This window comes from Trichechus manatus, unplaced genomic scaffold, assembly GCF_000243295.1.
Source record: "Trichechus manatus latirostris isolate Lorelei unplaced genomic scaffold, TriManLat1.0 scaffold00162, whole genome shotgun sequence".
Taxonomy (NCBI): Eukaryota; Metazoa; Chordata; class Mammalia; order Sirenia; family Trichechidae; genus Trichechus; species Trichechus manatus.
Window position 1 is genome coordinate 582,284 of NW_004444098.1, and position 16,582 is coordinate 598,865.

At 42.0% G+C, this 16,582-nt stretch overlaps 1 protein-coding gene across 1 annotated transcript in view; it reads left to right on the forward strand.

Moving 5' to 3' along the window:
* Positions 1-1,412: 1,412 nt before the first annotated feature.
* ACE2 (angiotensin converting enzyme 2) overlaps positions 1,413-16,582 on the forward strand; it is a 45,306-nt gene continuing 30,136 nt past the window's right edge. The window contains exons 1-4 of the mRNA XM_004386324.2: positions 1,413-1,697; positions 13,602-13,760; positions 14,830-14,923; positions 15,703-15,846. Coding sequence (XP_004386381.1) covers positions 1,512-1,697; positions 13,602-13,760; positions 14,830-14,923; positions 15,703-15,846 — 583 coding nt within the window. The 5' untranslated portion in view covers positions 1,413-1,511. The remainder of the gene's footprint in view (positions 1,698-13,601; positions 13,761-14,829; positions 14,924-15,702; positions 15,847-16,582) is intronic.

Consider the following 16,582-nt stretch of genomic DNA (forward strand, 5'->3'; position numbering starts at 1 on the left):
TTTATAGTCTGTAAAATGGCAATAATATTTACCTATAGGTTTGTTGTGATGCTTAAATGAGATAATACAGTATAAATCACTTTGAACTGTGTTACTTATAATTTTTTTCCTTTATTGTACAATGATATATGCAACTTTGGAATAAGGGCAAGTAGTGGAAGCTCTTATTATGAATGCTTGGCTACTGCCATTTGATGGAGTCCCTGAGTGGTGCAAATGGTTAAGCTCTTGACTAATAACTAAAAGGTTGGCCGTTTGAAGCCACCCAGAGGTGCCTGGGAACAAAGGCCTGATGTTCTGCTTCTAAAAGGTCACAGCCATGAAAACCCTGTGGAGCACAGTTCTACTCTGCACACGCGGGCTCGCCGTGAGTCAGAACTGACTCGATGGCAACTGGCCATTGTCATTTCACCTGAACTTGGGAGACTTGTTTTTCTGGGTGAAGAAATGTTTCCCTGTGTGAAGGTTTCACAATCACAGTCAAACAGACCCATGAGCCCTACTACTTAAAGTGACCCCTCTTTTTTTATCTATGACGTTCATGCCTACACCCCAGGAATGAGGACCCCAAGCCAGCTCCTTAAATTCAACAGGATAACGACCGAAACGTCTCCAAATCCCACATTGCCATGATTGCATGGCTAGGGATGGCCAGAACATCACATCAACGCTCTTTGGATTTCATACTATATGGTGGCATTATTCTTCTTTCTTTGTGACTTCAACTGAGTTTTGAACAGGTAAGCGAAAGGGAAGGAGGCACAGTCAGTCATAGATCCAGTGTTTAACATGGTCACCGGAAAACAGGTAGACGAACCTTTTCAAACTTTGCAAAGCCAGACCAGGAACGTTAGCCTGTGGAGTGGACAATAGTCTTACCATTTTTTAAAATGGCCGTGGAAATGAAAGATTATCAGAATAAAAATTAATGAATTCCATAAGAACAAAGGCTGAGCCATTTATTTAGGAAGGGAAAATGCTACCCAAGTGGAGGGTTTCTGTGAATATGAGCCTGAAATAAAAAGAAAGGGGGGGGGATAACTATTAATGGAATTGTCTGAAAAATATATGAGCAACAAGGTCACCCCCATGATCCATAATTATAGGCATTTTTTGTCACTGTAAAATTTTAGCTCCTTCAGCATATCTTTAAAAGCTTTTTAGGAACATATTAACCATGTGTAAACATTTTGATTTGTCCCATAAAGTGCCGGGAGAGCTATGGTTCTCTAGGATTGACAAATAACATTTGTTTATTTGATTTAATTTAAAAAGATCATTATAAAATCTGTTTATATATCTGTCCTCTCCAGGATGAACTCTATATTAGTTTAGCAGATTGTTGACTGTGTTTTCTTTTTTTATTTCTTCTTCTCCCTTTTTTTTTTTTCCTGTCTTCCTTGCTCAGTGCCCAACCCAAGTTCAAAGGCTGATGAGAGAGAACAACTTATGAGGAGTTTTTACTCTAGGGAGACTTGTTCAGTGTATGGGATCTTGGCGCTCGGGGAAAGATGTCAGGCTCTTTCTGGCTCTTTCTGAGCCTTATTGCTGTAACTGCTGCTCAATCAACCACTGAGGATCTGGCCAGGACATTTTTGGACACATTTAACCAAGAAGCCGAAGACTTGTCTTATCAAAGTTCACTTGCATCTTGGGATTATAACACCAATATTACTGACGAGAATGTCCAAAAGATGGTGAGTTTTTATGATGACATAGGGGTATTTGTTGCTTCTTAAAGAGTAGGTTACTACTCATAAAACTGAAAAGAGAAATCAAATAAATGCTCTTACCTATGCATTTGATGTTTGCTTCTGTATCTCTGATTCTGGAGTGCCATATGACTAAACTTAGTTGACTTTGGGGTTCATTTGGAATATTGTTACAAAATAATTATTGGTCTCAGTCCAGATTCTTGGAAAATGGTGAATATGCTTTATAGAGTCACTGCCATAATTCTCATTACAGTTAGGCTTTTAAAATATTTTATGGGAATGTCATCAGTTATTGAGTTGATAATTTCCCCAAGCCTCCAAGACCAACAGGAATATCGAAAGACTCTCTACAAATGATACATTAACTGAAAAATGCAGCTGGAGGCTTAGTGGAAGAGTTAGCTAGTAATTAAGCTAACCACGGGTCGGGGGAAGCTGGACTTGCAACTGCCTCCTCCCATGGGAGCTCTGAGGGACTTCCAAAGGTCACAGAATCCATCCAGAGCCCTCCAAGAAAAGCTATAATTAACCCAGTTCTGACAAATATCAGCATGCCTTGGGAAAGCAAGATACTTTGTCTGACAAGTGCAAGGTTGTAGGAATTTCTTCTCTCACACCCCCTAAAGCAGTCTCCTTAGACATTTAAGTGATGGAGAATTGAACAACATTATTTAAGAGAAGATTTTTGTGGCACTTGCATAGCAATACATTCTTTCCAAAGTATTGTTCAGGAGCTTATTGTTTTTTTTCTTCAAGCGATCAGTGGGTTGAATGCTTAAATTAAATTACTGCCATTCACAAATCTGAGACCTACTGTCTCATTTGAAATCCGCCAAGAGAATGTTTCTATTTCTCTCAAGCTCAGAGAAACCCAGATGTTGACAGCCTCAAGTTTCATGGGAGATGGTTTTTCTTGTCTCATATTTCAACCTTTCCTCTCTTCACATCTTCATTGTTTCTCTTTCTCAGTTTAAATTTGGTCTTTGTTGGAGGCGACTGTAGTGTATGGTGTATTAGCTGAATCGTCCTGGGTGGCTTTGAAAGTAGGTGTACTGGCGTCGTGCCTAAGTGTTTTGGAGCCAGGCTGCCTAGTTTCAAATGCTGACCCCACCAATTTTTTTGCCATATGAACTTGAGCTAGTTAATGAACTTCTCTTCACCTTAGTTTTTCCATCTGTGAAAAAGAAGACAATGCTCATGTCTGCCTCATAAGGTCGCTGCAAAGACTGAATTAATCCACAAAGCCACCAGAATGGTGCTTGTGTGAGGACAGGACAACAGGAAGCCGTCGTCGTTACTACTGTGAGAGAGAGTCACAACTGCTGAAGAGGCAGGTTGCTGTTCTTTTGAGTGCCCAGATGCTGAGAACGCATGTTATGCAGTGACATGTAATGATGCACGCAGAAACCATCTTTGAATCATTAAGTACTATTACCTTTGAATTGTACCGGTTGATCAGAGCAAAGGTCAGAATGAAACGGCATAAATCATGCAGTGTGGCTAAACCGCAGGAAAGTATGGGCCCTTTAAAGGAAAAGTGAAAATACTTCAATGCAAGAAGCAAGCAGGCTGATCTATCTCTCCTTCCTCAAGCAGCGGTGCAGGGTGAATTAGTGCACTTTGGTGCACCCGTGTGGGTTTACCTGGGGAAGGCGTGGATGATGCTTGCTTCTATTCTCTGATCACGTGTGTTGAGATGGCCCTGATGCACTGGGTACTGTGCGAGGTGCTACAAGGGGTCCCAAGATGAGCAGGCTGCTGAGATACGGTATCCTGCAAGGGTAGTGAGTGCATGTTAGTGCTGTCAAGTGTAAGTGCCTGGTGTGGATTCCGGGGCCAGAGACCCTGGGTTCAAAGCCCAACTCTGACTCTTACAAGCTGCAAGATCTTGGGCAAGTTTCTTAACTTCCTTGAATCCCAGTTTTCTCATCTGTAAAATGAAGAAGATGATGATCATAATTGTTGTTGCTGGCTGCCATCAAGTTGGCCCCTAACGCATGGCAGCCCTATGCACAACGGGATCAGGTTATTGTGATCCATAGGGTTTTCACTGGCTGATTTCTGGAAGTAGATTGCCAGTCCTTTCTTCCTAGTCTGTCTTAGACTGGAAGCTCTGCTGAAACCTGTTTAGCATCATAGCAACATGCAAGTTTCCACTGACAGACGGCTGGTGGCCGCACATGAGGTCCATTGGCCGGGAATCGAACCTAGTCTGCCACGTGGAAGGGGAGACTTCTATCACTGCACCACCACTGCCCCTGCTAACAATAATTTGATCATAATCATAGTAATATAGTATATATTGAACAGTGCTATCTCAAGTGGGCAGTTCTAAAGTAAGGATTTACCTGAAAAAGTCAGGGAACGAGGAGTCTCCTGCCTCTGAGGCTGTTCTTTTTTTTTTAATTAAAAAAAATTTTTTATTGTGCATTAGGTGAAAGTTTACAGAGCAAATTAGATTCCTATTTGATAGTTTGTATATAAAGTGTTTCATAACATTGGTTTCATTCCCCCCAATGTGTCAGCACTCTCCCCTTTTCTGCCCTGGGTTCCCTGTTTCCTTTCGTCCAGATTTGCTACCCCTTCCTGCCTTCTCATCTTCGCTTTTGGGCAAATGTTGCCCTTGTGATCTCGTATAATTGAACATTTTAAGGAGCACGTTCTTCTTGGGTGTTATTGTTTATTTTATAGGCCTGTCTATGGTTTGACTGGGAAGGCGATCACCAGGAATAGCTTCAGATCCAGTTCAGAAGGGTGTCTTAGGGCCATAGTCTCGGGGGTTCCTCCAGTCTCTGTCAGACCAGTAAGTTTGGTCTTTTTTGTGAATTTGAATTTTGTGCTACACTTTTCTCCTGCTCTGTCCGGCACCCTCTGTTGTGATCCCAGTCAGAGCGGTCGGTAGTTCTGAGGCTGCTCTGAGAGTCACAGGACGGATGCTGAGGGAGAATGAACTTAAAGGCAATGTGTTTTCTGGAAGCAGACATCAGTTCTTCTCTCTGCCTGCTCCTTGGCCTGCACGCAGCAGAGAACCCAGGATGAAGAATTGAGAACTACCTACTTTTGTCTGTGTATCTTGACAGCAAACCTTTCCTGCATGGAGATGAGAATTTGTTCCAATAAATTTACCTGCTACCGATTTCATCCTCTGATTCATCACAGACCAAGATCCATTCTCCTAAGACATGCACCGACTCACTACATTAAAAACAGTGTGGATTTATTTTAATGAGACTGTCTGATGATTCAGTTTCTCTATCTTCTTTGGGGTTAACTCTAAATGAACTTCTTGGACAGAGAAAATAACTTTCTCTGTAACTCCCAGTCTTGAACATTTGCTGAGCAATAACCCACTCGACTACTAGCAGAAAGTTTGTCGGTTTGAACCCATCCAGAGGTGCCTCAGAAGACAGGCCTGGTGATCTGCTTCTGAAAGGTCGCAGCTTTAAAAACCCTATGGAGCAGTTCTACTCTGTACACCTGGGGTCGCCAGGAGTCGGAACTGACTCAATCACAGCTAACAACAGCAACAAGATGAAAATAAGGAAAATATCTGAAATGGCCGTTAACATTTTTAAGATCACATGGCATTTCTAATCTTCATTTTGTGATACCTTGATTATCTGAAGGAAGTTTTGTAAGTTCTGAAAAACATATCATAAAACAGGTTTTTGGAAGATCATTGATCCATAGACAAATGTTTGGAAAAAATGATCCAAACTATAGCCAAATCATAATTTTGCCACCAAAAGTTGTGACGGATAGTAAAATTACATACATTGGAACTGGTCTAGAATGTCCATGGTGTATATATGTTGGCTGTTCCTGAGAGTTGATTAGCCTTCAGAAATCACTTTTGACTCAGGTAAAGGACCTGCAAGTCATTCAAGGTTGTCTCGTGAAGACTTCAACTTGATAAGTTTGCATGACTACAATGGCTAGCATCATCCAGAAGGTTTCTGGAAATAAAACAGAAGACATTACCCCATACATGTAAGAACACAATGCTGGTAGCCATGCCTAAAGGAAGAATTTTGGAAATGGAGACGTTTCCCCCAAAGAGCAACTGGAATGATTAAAGGAATCAGAGGGGGTTAGGAGAGAAAGCACAAAGCCTGACTCAAAAAGAACAACAAGAGAAATAGTCTAAGATGGAACAAGAATGAATTGGGTACTCAGGTGTACTGACAAAATCTCTTCATACTAGAAAGATGTGTGTATGAAAGCTCAAAAGAGATAAACTAATATAAATAGAAGGAAGCGCCTTTTACATTACAGGTGGTAAGACCGGTAAGACTTGTAAAACCGGGCCATTCTTTAATCTAAAAATGTGAGACATTGAAAACCATAAATAGGTTTTAGAAGTATTTAAGCAAATGTTTGGATTGTAGATCCACTGTAGTCAAGGAAGTGTGGTCAATTGCACTGATGGCCCCAGTTCTTCACCCTTCCCTGTTTCAACGTCCCAGGTCATGTCACTTTGAAGCCATCCCACTGAAGGGGATGTGACTCTGTCCTTCACTATACGCCTTGGTCTGGCCAATGGAGTATGAGCAAACAGGAGCAAGCAGAGGCTTGGCATGGACTTGAACATTGGGGCTTGTCCTTTGCACTTCTGCCTTTGCCATGGAACGTTCCTGAGCTAGTCAGCTGAAGAATGAGAGACACATGGTGTATTGTCCCACTAGAAGCCAACCCCTATAGTCATGAACAAGTTCAGCCAAGGTCAGTAGAGCTGCCTGCCAACCCCCAGTGACTCCAGGTGCGTAAGCCACAAACACTGTGCCACTGAGGATTTTAGTTGTTTGTTATGTCATATTATCGTAGGACTGGATAACTAATAAAGGAAGGGAAATTTGGGCTCTAAGGCGTGTATTTCTTTTCATTTTGAGTCGTGCCACATCAGCAAATGAAGGTCCTAAAAGCTTTACTCCATCCACATCATTAAGGTCGACTGTACTTTGAGGAGGCAGCTCTTCCTCAGTGCCTTCCAAATAGAGGGGCTCATCTTCCAGCACTATATCCGACAGTGTTCCACTGCTATTCATAAGGTTTTCACTGGCCAGTTCTTTCCGGAGTAGATCACTAGGTCCTTCTTCCTAGTCTGTCTTAGTCTGGAAGCTCTGCTGAAACCGATCCACCATGGGTGACCCTGCTGGTATTTGAAAAACCAGTGGCATAGCTTTCAGCATCACAGCAACATGTAAGCCACCATAGCATGACTAAAAATGAGAAGAAGTAGCCGCAAATATCCATTAGTAATTGGAACGTGGAATGCATGAAGTATGAACCTAGGAAAATTGGAAGCTGTCAAAAATGAAATCAAATGCTTGAGGATCGATATCCTAGGCATTAGTGAGCTGAAGTGGACTGGTGTTGGCCATTTTGAATCAGACAATCATATGGTCTACTATGCTGAGAATGCCAAATTGAAGAGGAACAGTGTTGCATTCATGGTAAAAAAGAACATTTCAAGATCCATCCTGAAGTACAATGCTGTCAATGACAGAATAACATCCATACACCTATAAGGAAGATCAGTTAATACAAGTATTATGCAAATTTACACACTAACCACTTTTTTACCAAATTCCACAGTCTGAAATGATCAAACATGCAATCAAGATGCATTGATAATTACTGGTGATTGGAATGCAAAAGTTGGAAACAAAGAAGAATCAGTAGTTGGAAAAATATGGCCTTGGGGATAGAAATGACACTGGCGATTGCATGGTAGAATTTTGCAACACCAACAACCTACTCATTGGAAATAACTTCTTTCAACAACATGGATGGTGGCTATACACGTGGATCTCGCTGGATGGAATACACAGGAATCAAATAGACTACGTCTATGGAAAGAGACAATGAAGAAGCTCAATATCATCAGTCAGAACAAGGCCAGGGGCCACCTGTGGAGCAGACCATATATTGCTCATATGCAAGTTCAAGTTGAAGCTGAAGCAAGTTAAAAAAAAATCCACGAGAGCCAAAGTACAACCTTGAATATATCCCACCTGAATTTAGAGATCATCTAAAGAATAGATTTAATGCATCGAACACTAATAACCAAAACCCAGAAGAGTTGTAGGATGACGTCAAAGACAACACATATGAAGAGAGCAAAAGGTCATTAAAAAGACGGGAAAGAAAGAAAAGACCAAAATGGACGTCAGAAGAGACTCTAAAACTTGCTCCTTGTGATGGTTAAGGTTGTGTGTCACCTTGGCTGGGCCATGATTCTCAGTGGTTTGGAAGTTATGTAACGATGTAATTTGGCAGTTCTGTAATGATGTAATCAACTCCATGATGAGATCTGCTATAAGCAGCCAGTCAGTTGAAAGGAAGTCTCCTTGGGGGTGTGGGCTGGATCTTGTATCCAGCTCATCATCATCTGACCTCTAGTTCTTGGGACTTGAGCTAGCAGCTTACATGCCAATCTTGGGATTCGTCAGCCTCTGCAGCCTGTGAGCCAGCAGCCTGCTGTCTGACTTGCAGATCTTTGGATCGTCAGCCCCTGCAGCTATGTGATAAGAAGCCTCCAGCCTGATGCTTGACCCACAAACTTGAGACTTGCCAGTCTCTACAATTATGTGAGCCATTTCCTTGAGATAAATCTCTCTCTCTCTCACTGGTTTTCCTTCTCTAGAGAACTCAGCCTAAGACATTCTTGAAAGTAGAGTAGCTAAAACAAACAGAAGATATGATGAAGTAAAAGAGCTGAACTGAAGATTTCAAAGGGTGGCTGGAGAAGACAAAGTAAAGTATTATAGTGAAATGTGCAAAGACCTGGAGTTAGAAAACCAAAAAAGAAGAACACACTCAGCATTTCTCAAGCTGAAGGAACTGAAGAAAAAATTCAAGCCTCAAGTTGTAATATTGAAAGGAGCCCTGGTGTCATAGTGGTTAAGTGCTCAGCTGCTAAACAAAAGATTGGCAGTTCCAACCCACCAGCCGCTCTGTGGGAGAAAGAAGTGGCAGTCGGCTGTAGTCTTCATAAAGATTACAACCTTAGAAACCCTATGGGGCAGTTCTACTCTGTCCTACAGGGTCACTATGAGTCGGCATTAACTCAACAGCAATGGCTTACGGGCAAAATATTGAATGACACAGGAAGCATCAAAAGAAGATGGAAGGAATACACAAGTCACTGCACCAAAAAGAACTGGTCGACTTTCAACCATTTCAGGAGGTAGCATATGATCAAGAACTGATGGTATTGAAGGAAGAAGTTCAAGCAGCACTGAAGGCACTGGAGAAAAACAAGCCTCCAGGAGTTGACAGAATATCAACTGAGATGTTTCAACAAATGGATGCAACACTGGAAGTGCTCACTCGTCTGTGACAAGAAATTTGGAAGACAACTACCTGGCCAACTGAGTGAAAGAGATCCATATTTGTGCCCATTCCAAAGACAGGTGATCCAACAGAATGCAGAAATTATCAAGCAATATCATTAATATCACACGCAAGTAAAATTTTGCTGAAGATCATTCAAAAACGGTTGCAGCAGTGATTGATGGGGAACTGCCAGAAATTCTAGCCAGATTAGGAAGAGGACACGGAACGAGGGGTATCATTGCTGATGTCAGATGAATCTTGGCTGAAAGCAGAGACTACTAGAAAGATGTTTGTTGTTAGGTGCCGTCGAGTCAGTTCCAACTCATAGAGACCCTATGTACAACTGTATGGATCATAACAAAGTATGGATAGCATTGTAAACAATGGGAATTCCAGAACACTTAATTATGCTCATGCGGAACCTGTGCATAGACCAAGAGGCAGTTGTTCGAACAGAAGAAGGTGTTTTAAAATCAGGAAAGGTGTGCATCAGGGTTGTATCCTTTCACCATACTTATTCAATCTGTATGCTGAGCAAATAATTTGAGAAGCTGGACCATATGAAGAAGAACGTGGCATCAAAGACTCATTAACAACCTGCAATATGCAAACGACACAACCTTGCTTGCTGAAAGTGAAGAGGACTTGAAGCACTTACTGAAGAAGATCAAAGACCACAGCCTTCAGTATGGGTTACACCTCAACATAAAGAAAACAAAAATCCTCACAGCTGGAACAATAAGCAACATCATGATAAGTGGAGAAAATATTGAAGTTGTCAAGGATTTCATTTTACCTGGATCCACAATCAACACCCATGGAAGCAGCAGTCAAGAAATCAAAAGATGCATTGCACTGGCAAATCTGCTGCAAAAGACCTTTTTAAAGTGTTAAAAATCAAAGATGTCACTTTGAGGACTAAGGTGTGCCTGACCCAAGCCATGGTATTTTCAATTGCCTCGTATGCGTGCGAAAGCTGGGCAATGAATAAGGAAGACCAAAGAAGAATTGAAGTCTTTGAATTATGGTGTTGGAGAAGAATATTGGATATACCATGGACTTCCAGAAGAATGAACAAATCTGTCTCAGAAGTACAGCCAGAATGCTCCTTAGAAGCAAGGATGGCGAGACTTTGTTTCACGTACTTTGGTCATGTTATCAGGAGGGACCAGTTTCTGGAGAAGGACATCGTGCTTGGTAACATAAAGGGTGAGCCAAGAAGAGGAAGACCCTCAATGAGATGGATTGACACCGTGGGTGCTACAATAGGCTCAAACATAGCAATGATTGTGAGGATGGTACAGGACTGGGCAGTGTTTCATTCTGTTGTACATAGGGTCACTGTGGGTCGGAATTGACTCTACAGCACCTAACAACATGACTTGTGTATGTTCATATCCTATCAGGATGACATTATTGAGGACAATCTGCCATTCCCAAATTGTCCCCTGGTATAACTTCCAAAGTCAGAATATTGGGCTTGTCAGCCTATGGATCTGACCTCTAACGGAAATCCTTATATCAGGTTATGAGGAAATACTTTAAAAATAATAAACCATTTGCTGTTAAGTTGGAATTGACTCATGGCGACCCCATGTGTGTCAGAGTGGAATTGTGCTCCATAGGGTTTTTGATGGCTGATTTTTGGGAAGTAGATCACCAGGCCTTTCTTCTGAGGCACTTCTGGGTGTACGCAAACTTCCAACCTTTTCGTTAACCGTTTGCACCACCGAGGGACTCCGTTAAGTACGCTGGAACTTAGGAAATCCGGTGCTTTCCTGACTTGCCTGTGCTGGCTTCGGTGGCTTGGGCAAATCACTTCACCCATTTCTTTGTCTGTTGGAATGTAAGGAGGTTGATGGGCACAGCCAAGATTTCCCAGCAGATAACAATTGTAAATGGATAAGTTACATCTGTGGAAGACTAGATCTGCCTAAACATGAGTCACGTGAATTGGAAGGCTTGTTCATACTAGTTTTCCTTTGTCATGAAAACTTTATAATATCCAGTTTAGTGTTGTAACCTTGGTGAAACTGAACTTGAACAACTCAAAATAATATGTTTAATTGCATCCAGATATGGTGCAATTACTAATTGATCAAAACACATTGACAGAATGCCAGGTGGCCACCAGCTACACCGTGGGGAGGATAGTCTGGGGGTTAGGACTCTGACTTATGGCGACCTCATGTGTGTCAGAGGAGAACTGTGCTCCATAGGGTTTTCAGTGGCTGATTTTCAGAAGCAGATGGCCAGGCCTTTCTTCCAGGCACCTCTGGGTGAACTCGAAGCTCCAGTCTTTCAGTTAGCAGTCAGTGAGTGCATTAACCATTTGCATGGCTCAGGGACTCCAAACTAGGCATATAGTTAGGGCTCAAAAGAGCAGGACATCTTTTTGCATTTTTAAAATCTAACTTAGGATTTTACATTTTCAGTTCCTGAAATTACAAAGCATCTCACATAGGATGGGAATATGGTATTCACTGGTGGTGCAACAGTTAAGTGCTCAGCTGCTAACCAAAAGGTTGGTGGTTTAAACACACCCAGCGACTCTGCAGGAGAAAGACCTGGTGATCTGCTTCCATGAAGACTATGGTCAAGAAAACCTTATGGGGCAGTTCTACTCTTTCACCCAACAACAGGCACCCAACAACAACAGCAATAGTTATAGGTAGGGGGTCAGAGAGTATTTGGATTCCCCATGGCTGTCTTGAACAATGTATGTCTTGCCCCAAACCCCCATCTATGGCTGCAGAAGCTTCTGTTGTTTCAGTTGCTGCCCTCCTACTTTTGCTCAGAGCCATTGTGGGATGCTGCCTATTTTCCCTGTAATGGTTCCTTGGACCCCTGGAGCTGTGTAAATTGCTGTATGTATATTCAATTCGTCCATAATTCAGGTCCAAAAAATTATATATAGCTACTGACCAAGGTCTTAATGATCTGATTGGTATGTATAAACTGACTTTGATTCCCTGCATAACTGCTAAGCCATCTGTTTCATTTGGTCTTGGGAGCTTTAGGGTAAAGATAGAGAATAAACTGTAAATAATATTAAAAAGGATAGCTTGGGAAGGAATAGTATGTCCTCAGGGACCAAAATGCAAGGCAACATAAAGGAATTTCTTTGTGATATAAAGTATAACACTTGTAGGATGGTAATGATAAATGAAGTCCAGTCCAATGTCCCCGTTCAACTTTCCCACATCTTGTATAACAAAAAATGTTCTAAGACTGAGGACTTTAGAGAATTTTGAGTTGTTTCCAGAGTAGATTGAGAATAAAATTATTCCTATAATTCGGTATCAAAGTTTTACCAGAAATTTTGCTTGACAGTAAATCATCCTAGATTGAGTGAAGAAGGGTAGGAATTGAGAGCATGGTGAGTTGTATAGATGACTGTGTGCTGGAAACCCAACTTCTGTTTAACTCCTTCCCACTCATATATCTTAGAAAGAAGACTAGAGTGTGCCGAATACATTCTATAGGGCAATGATTAGAACATTAGCTTTGGAGGTAAACACATCTGAGTTGATGCCCTTGTTCTTCCAGTTATTAGCTATGTGATCTAGGGAACATTACTTATCTAATCTGTGCTTCAGTTTCCTCATTTGTGAAGAGGAAACAATAACTACCCCCCAAGGTTGTTGTGAATATCGATTGAGCAGTAGTTCCTGATATTCATGGTGACCCATGCGTGTCAGAGTAGAACTGTGCTCCACAGAGTTTTCATGGCTGTGACATTTTGGAAGCAGATCACCAGACCTGTCTTCCAAGGCAGCTCTGGGTGGGTTTGAGCCACCAACCTTTTGGCTAGTAGTTGAGCACTTAACCATTTGCGCCACCCAGGGACACCAAGGAATCAACTCAACAGCAACTGGAACCAGAGTTCCTGAGATGTTGTGGTGCTCAGTAATGACAGAAATCCTTTTCCATTTTCATTGCCACTATTCATCTCTTGTCTGGTCCACTGCTGTCCCTTCTACACACCGTTTCCATCACGTCACACCTCTATTTGGTTTCCTTTGCTGGTAGAAAATCACCACAGCTGCCAAATGGCCATATTCTGGGAAACCTTCATTTGGGATCATAATTTAAGATCAGCATCTCTGGGCTAAGTCATGGCACCTAGGAGCTTCCTGTGAAGTCTCATTTCTCATGGTTCCTATTGTCTTCACCATTAAGTCCACTCTGAATTCTATTCTGTTCTCTCTTTAGAACATCTATCCCCGAATCCTTGACCAACTCACCCATATCACAGCACTAAGACTACACGTTCCAGGGCCCCACAGTGTGAATCTTCTCTGAGAATTCACTTGTAGTTCTGGGGACAGGACTCTGGGGGAAGAGCTAGGCAATGGGCCAGAAAGAGAGAGTGACCAAGAGTGGCCTCATCACCCTTAACCTAAGCCTTGACCTTCAGCAAAGGAGAGGCCTAAACAACTCAGGAAATATTAGATGTTCCACCAGATGTTTTTTGGACTGTATTTTGTGTTCTATCAGTTCAAGCTGCACCACTCTGACTTCGATTTTATTTTTTTGTTGTTATAGGATGATGCTGCGGCCAGATGGTCTTCCTTTTATGAAGCGCAGTCCACGCTTGCCAAAAATTTTCCTCTAGAAGAAATTTCAAGTTCTGTAATCAAGCTTCAGTTGCAGGCGCTTCAGCAGAGTGGATCATCGGTGCTATCACTAGGCAAGAGCAAACGGGTATGTTTGTGAATATTTTACCGCTGAGTTCAAGAGTTGAAATATTTGGGAAATACCAAGTGCTCCTATCCCTCATGGCTACTCCCTTTATCTGCATGGATAGTAATGCTGACTTTCAACAAGAATCCTGTGTCTAGGTAGGGTGGCCATATAATTTATCATCCAAACTGGGATCCCTCCTTTTTTAAATTGTTGTAAAAATATAGATAACACACTTGCCAAGTCAACATTTTTCATGTGTACATTTCAGTGAGATCAATTGTACCAATCATGTTGTACAACCATCACCAATATCCATTGTCAAATTTCCCATCACCATAAACAGAAACTCGATGTCCTTCTTCCCGCTTCTGGTCATCACTATTAAACTCTGATCTCTAAACATTTGCCTATTGTAGGTATTTTATATTAGTGAGATCATACAATTTATTTGTCAAACTGGGACTCTTTCGAGAGTGAAAGGAGAAGCTGCCTGGTCTTCAGGAATATGACCTGCGTAGGGTGTCCATACACACCAGATGACCTGGGACAATCTCAGTTGAACTCAGTGTCAGTGGTTCTGGGGACATTTGGCAAATTTTGATTGTCACAACTGGCATCTACTGGGTAGGGATGTTGCCAAACATCCTACAGTGCACAGAAAGCCTCCCAACACAAAGAATTGTCTCATTCAAAATGTCAATTGTGCCAAGCTTGAGAACCCTTGTATATTGTTTAATCCTTCTCCCCCTTTGATTCTTGACTCTCCCCTGCAACTTCTTTACCAAGTGGCTAACAGCCTCAGCTCAGGGATGAGCAGTTCACCTCTTCCCAGGACAGCAGCTCCATGTGTGGATCCCTTTAAGAAATCGACAGATCCTCACTACCGAGTGTAAAGTAACTCACCTCTTGGTTCTGCCTTCTGGAGCTAGTTGACAACAGGGAAAGGGAACAACGGAGATATTCCTCCCTACGTACAAGAAGAAATGGGAGCATAAACAAAATCACACGGCCAAAAAGGACATCTTACATTAGCATTCTCTTCAGCATATTTCCTATTTTTACATTGCTTACTATCTTTAATTTGCAGTTGGGCACAATTCTAAATGCAATGAGCACCATCTACAGTACTGGAAAAGCCTGTAATCCAAACAGTCCACAGGAGTGTTTATTACTTGAACCAGGTAGGTTATTCGTTTTGAGTTTTTGTTGTTGTTATGAGCTGCCCTCGAGTTAGCCCCTGACTCATGGCAACCCCATGCACTACAAAACGAAACGCGGCCAGGTCCTGCACCATCCCCATGATCAGCTGCGATTGGACCATTGTGATCCATAGCGTTTTCACTGGCTGATTTCAGAAGTAGATTACTAGGCCTATTCTTCCTAGTCCGTCATAGTCTGGAAGCTCTGCTGAAGCCTGTTCAGCATCATAGCAACATGCAAGCTTCCACTGATAGACAGGTGGTGGCTGCGCATGAGGTGAGCTGGCTGGGAATTGAACCTGGGTCTGTAGCATGGAAGATGAGAATTGACCACGGAAGCACCACTGCCGCTGTTATTCATTTTGAGTCGTGACTATGAAATTTACTTTTTTCTCCAAAGTTCTAAAAGTTCTCTCATGGATAATCCAAAGGTGATAAGATTTCAAATACATGTGTTTCAGCACGTAGATGCTCTTTTAACTTCTAACAAAATCTCATTGTAAATTTTGTCACATTCAAGCAATTTCATTAAGTTAATAATTAAATTATTTCAAATGGTGTATATCCTCTGCAGGCATATTTTGGAACTATAATAAGAGTGAAGAAATGAACAAACAATGAGATTTTTAGAAGAACTTTCTGACCTTGCTATCTGCCAGTCTTACCTTTAACTTTTTCGAGTTTATGTGATGGTTTACAAATAAAAATTCCACAAATGCATGTTTATTGAAATGGTGTTTATGGGTGCTTTACGATAACAGGCTTGGATCAAATCATGGAAAACAGCACAGACTACGACCAGAGGCTCTGGGCTTGGGAAGGTTGGAGGTCTGAGGTCGGCAGGCAGCTGAGGCCATTATATGAAGAGTATGTGGACCTGAAAAATGAGATGGCAAGAGGGAACGGTAAGTTTGCTGGTCTGCAGAGGCCCTGACAGGTCCTTTGGTGGCATAAATGGTTTATGCTCGGCTACTAATCAAAAGGTTGGCGATTTGAACCCACCAAGTGACACCATGGAAGAAAGGCTTGATGATCTGCTTCTGTAAAGATTACAGCCAAGAAAACCCTATGGAGTGGTTCTATTTTGTAACACATGGAGTCTCTGTGAGCTGGAATCCACTCAACAGCAATGAGTTTGTTTGTTTTGTTGTCGTTGTTGCTTTGTTTTATTTTTAGAGGTCCTGAAGCTCTCAATGAGTCACAGGGCTAGTTCTCATGAATGCTCAAACCTGCCCTTTGACATCAGGGCTACCCCTAAACTGAAGATCGTCTGCTGAGCAATTCGGGGTACCCGTTTCAAGAAGAACCAAAAAAAAAAAAAAAAAAAAGCCAAACCAAACCAAACCAAACCCATTGCCACAAAGTAGCTTCCAACTCACAGGACAGAGTAGAACTCTATAGGACAGAGTAGAACTGCCCCATAGTGTTTCCAGGGAGCAGCTGGTGGATTTGAACTGCTGACCTTTTGGTTAGCAGCCAACTCTTAATCACTGTACCACCAGGGCTCTGTCTCAAGAAGAAGCCACTGGGAGATGGCAAAAGGTGCCTTGGCATTCTATAGGTTAAAGAGCTCAGCAGTGAAAGTCTTCTATAGGGCCTCAAATAAGCAGTTATCTAGGAAGGTCTCAGGCCTCCAAGGTT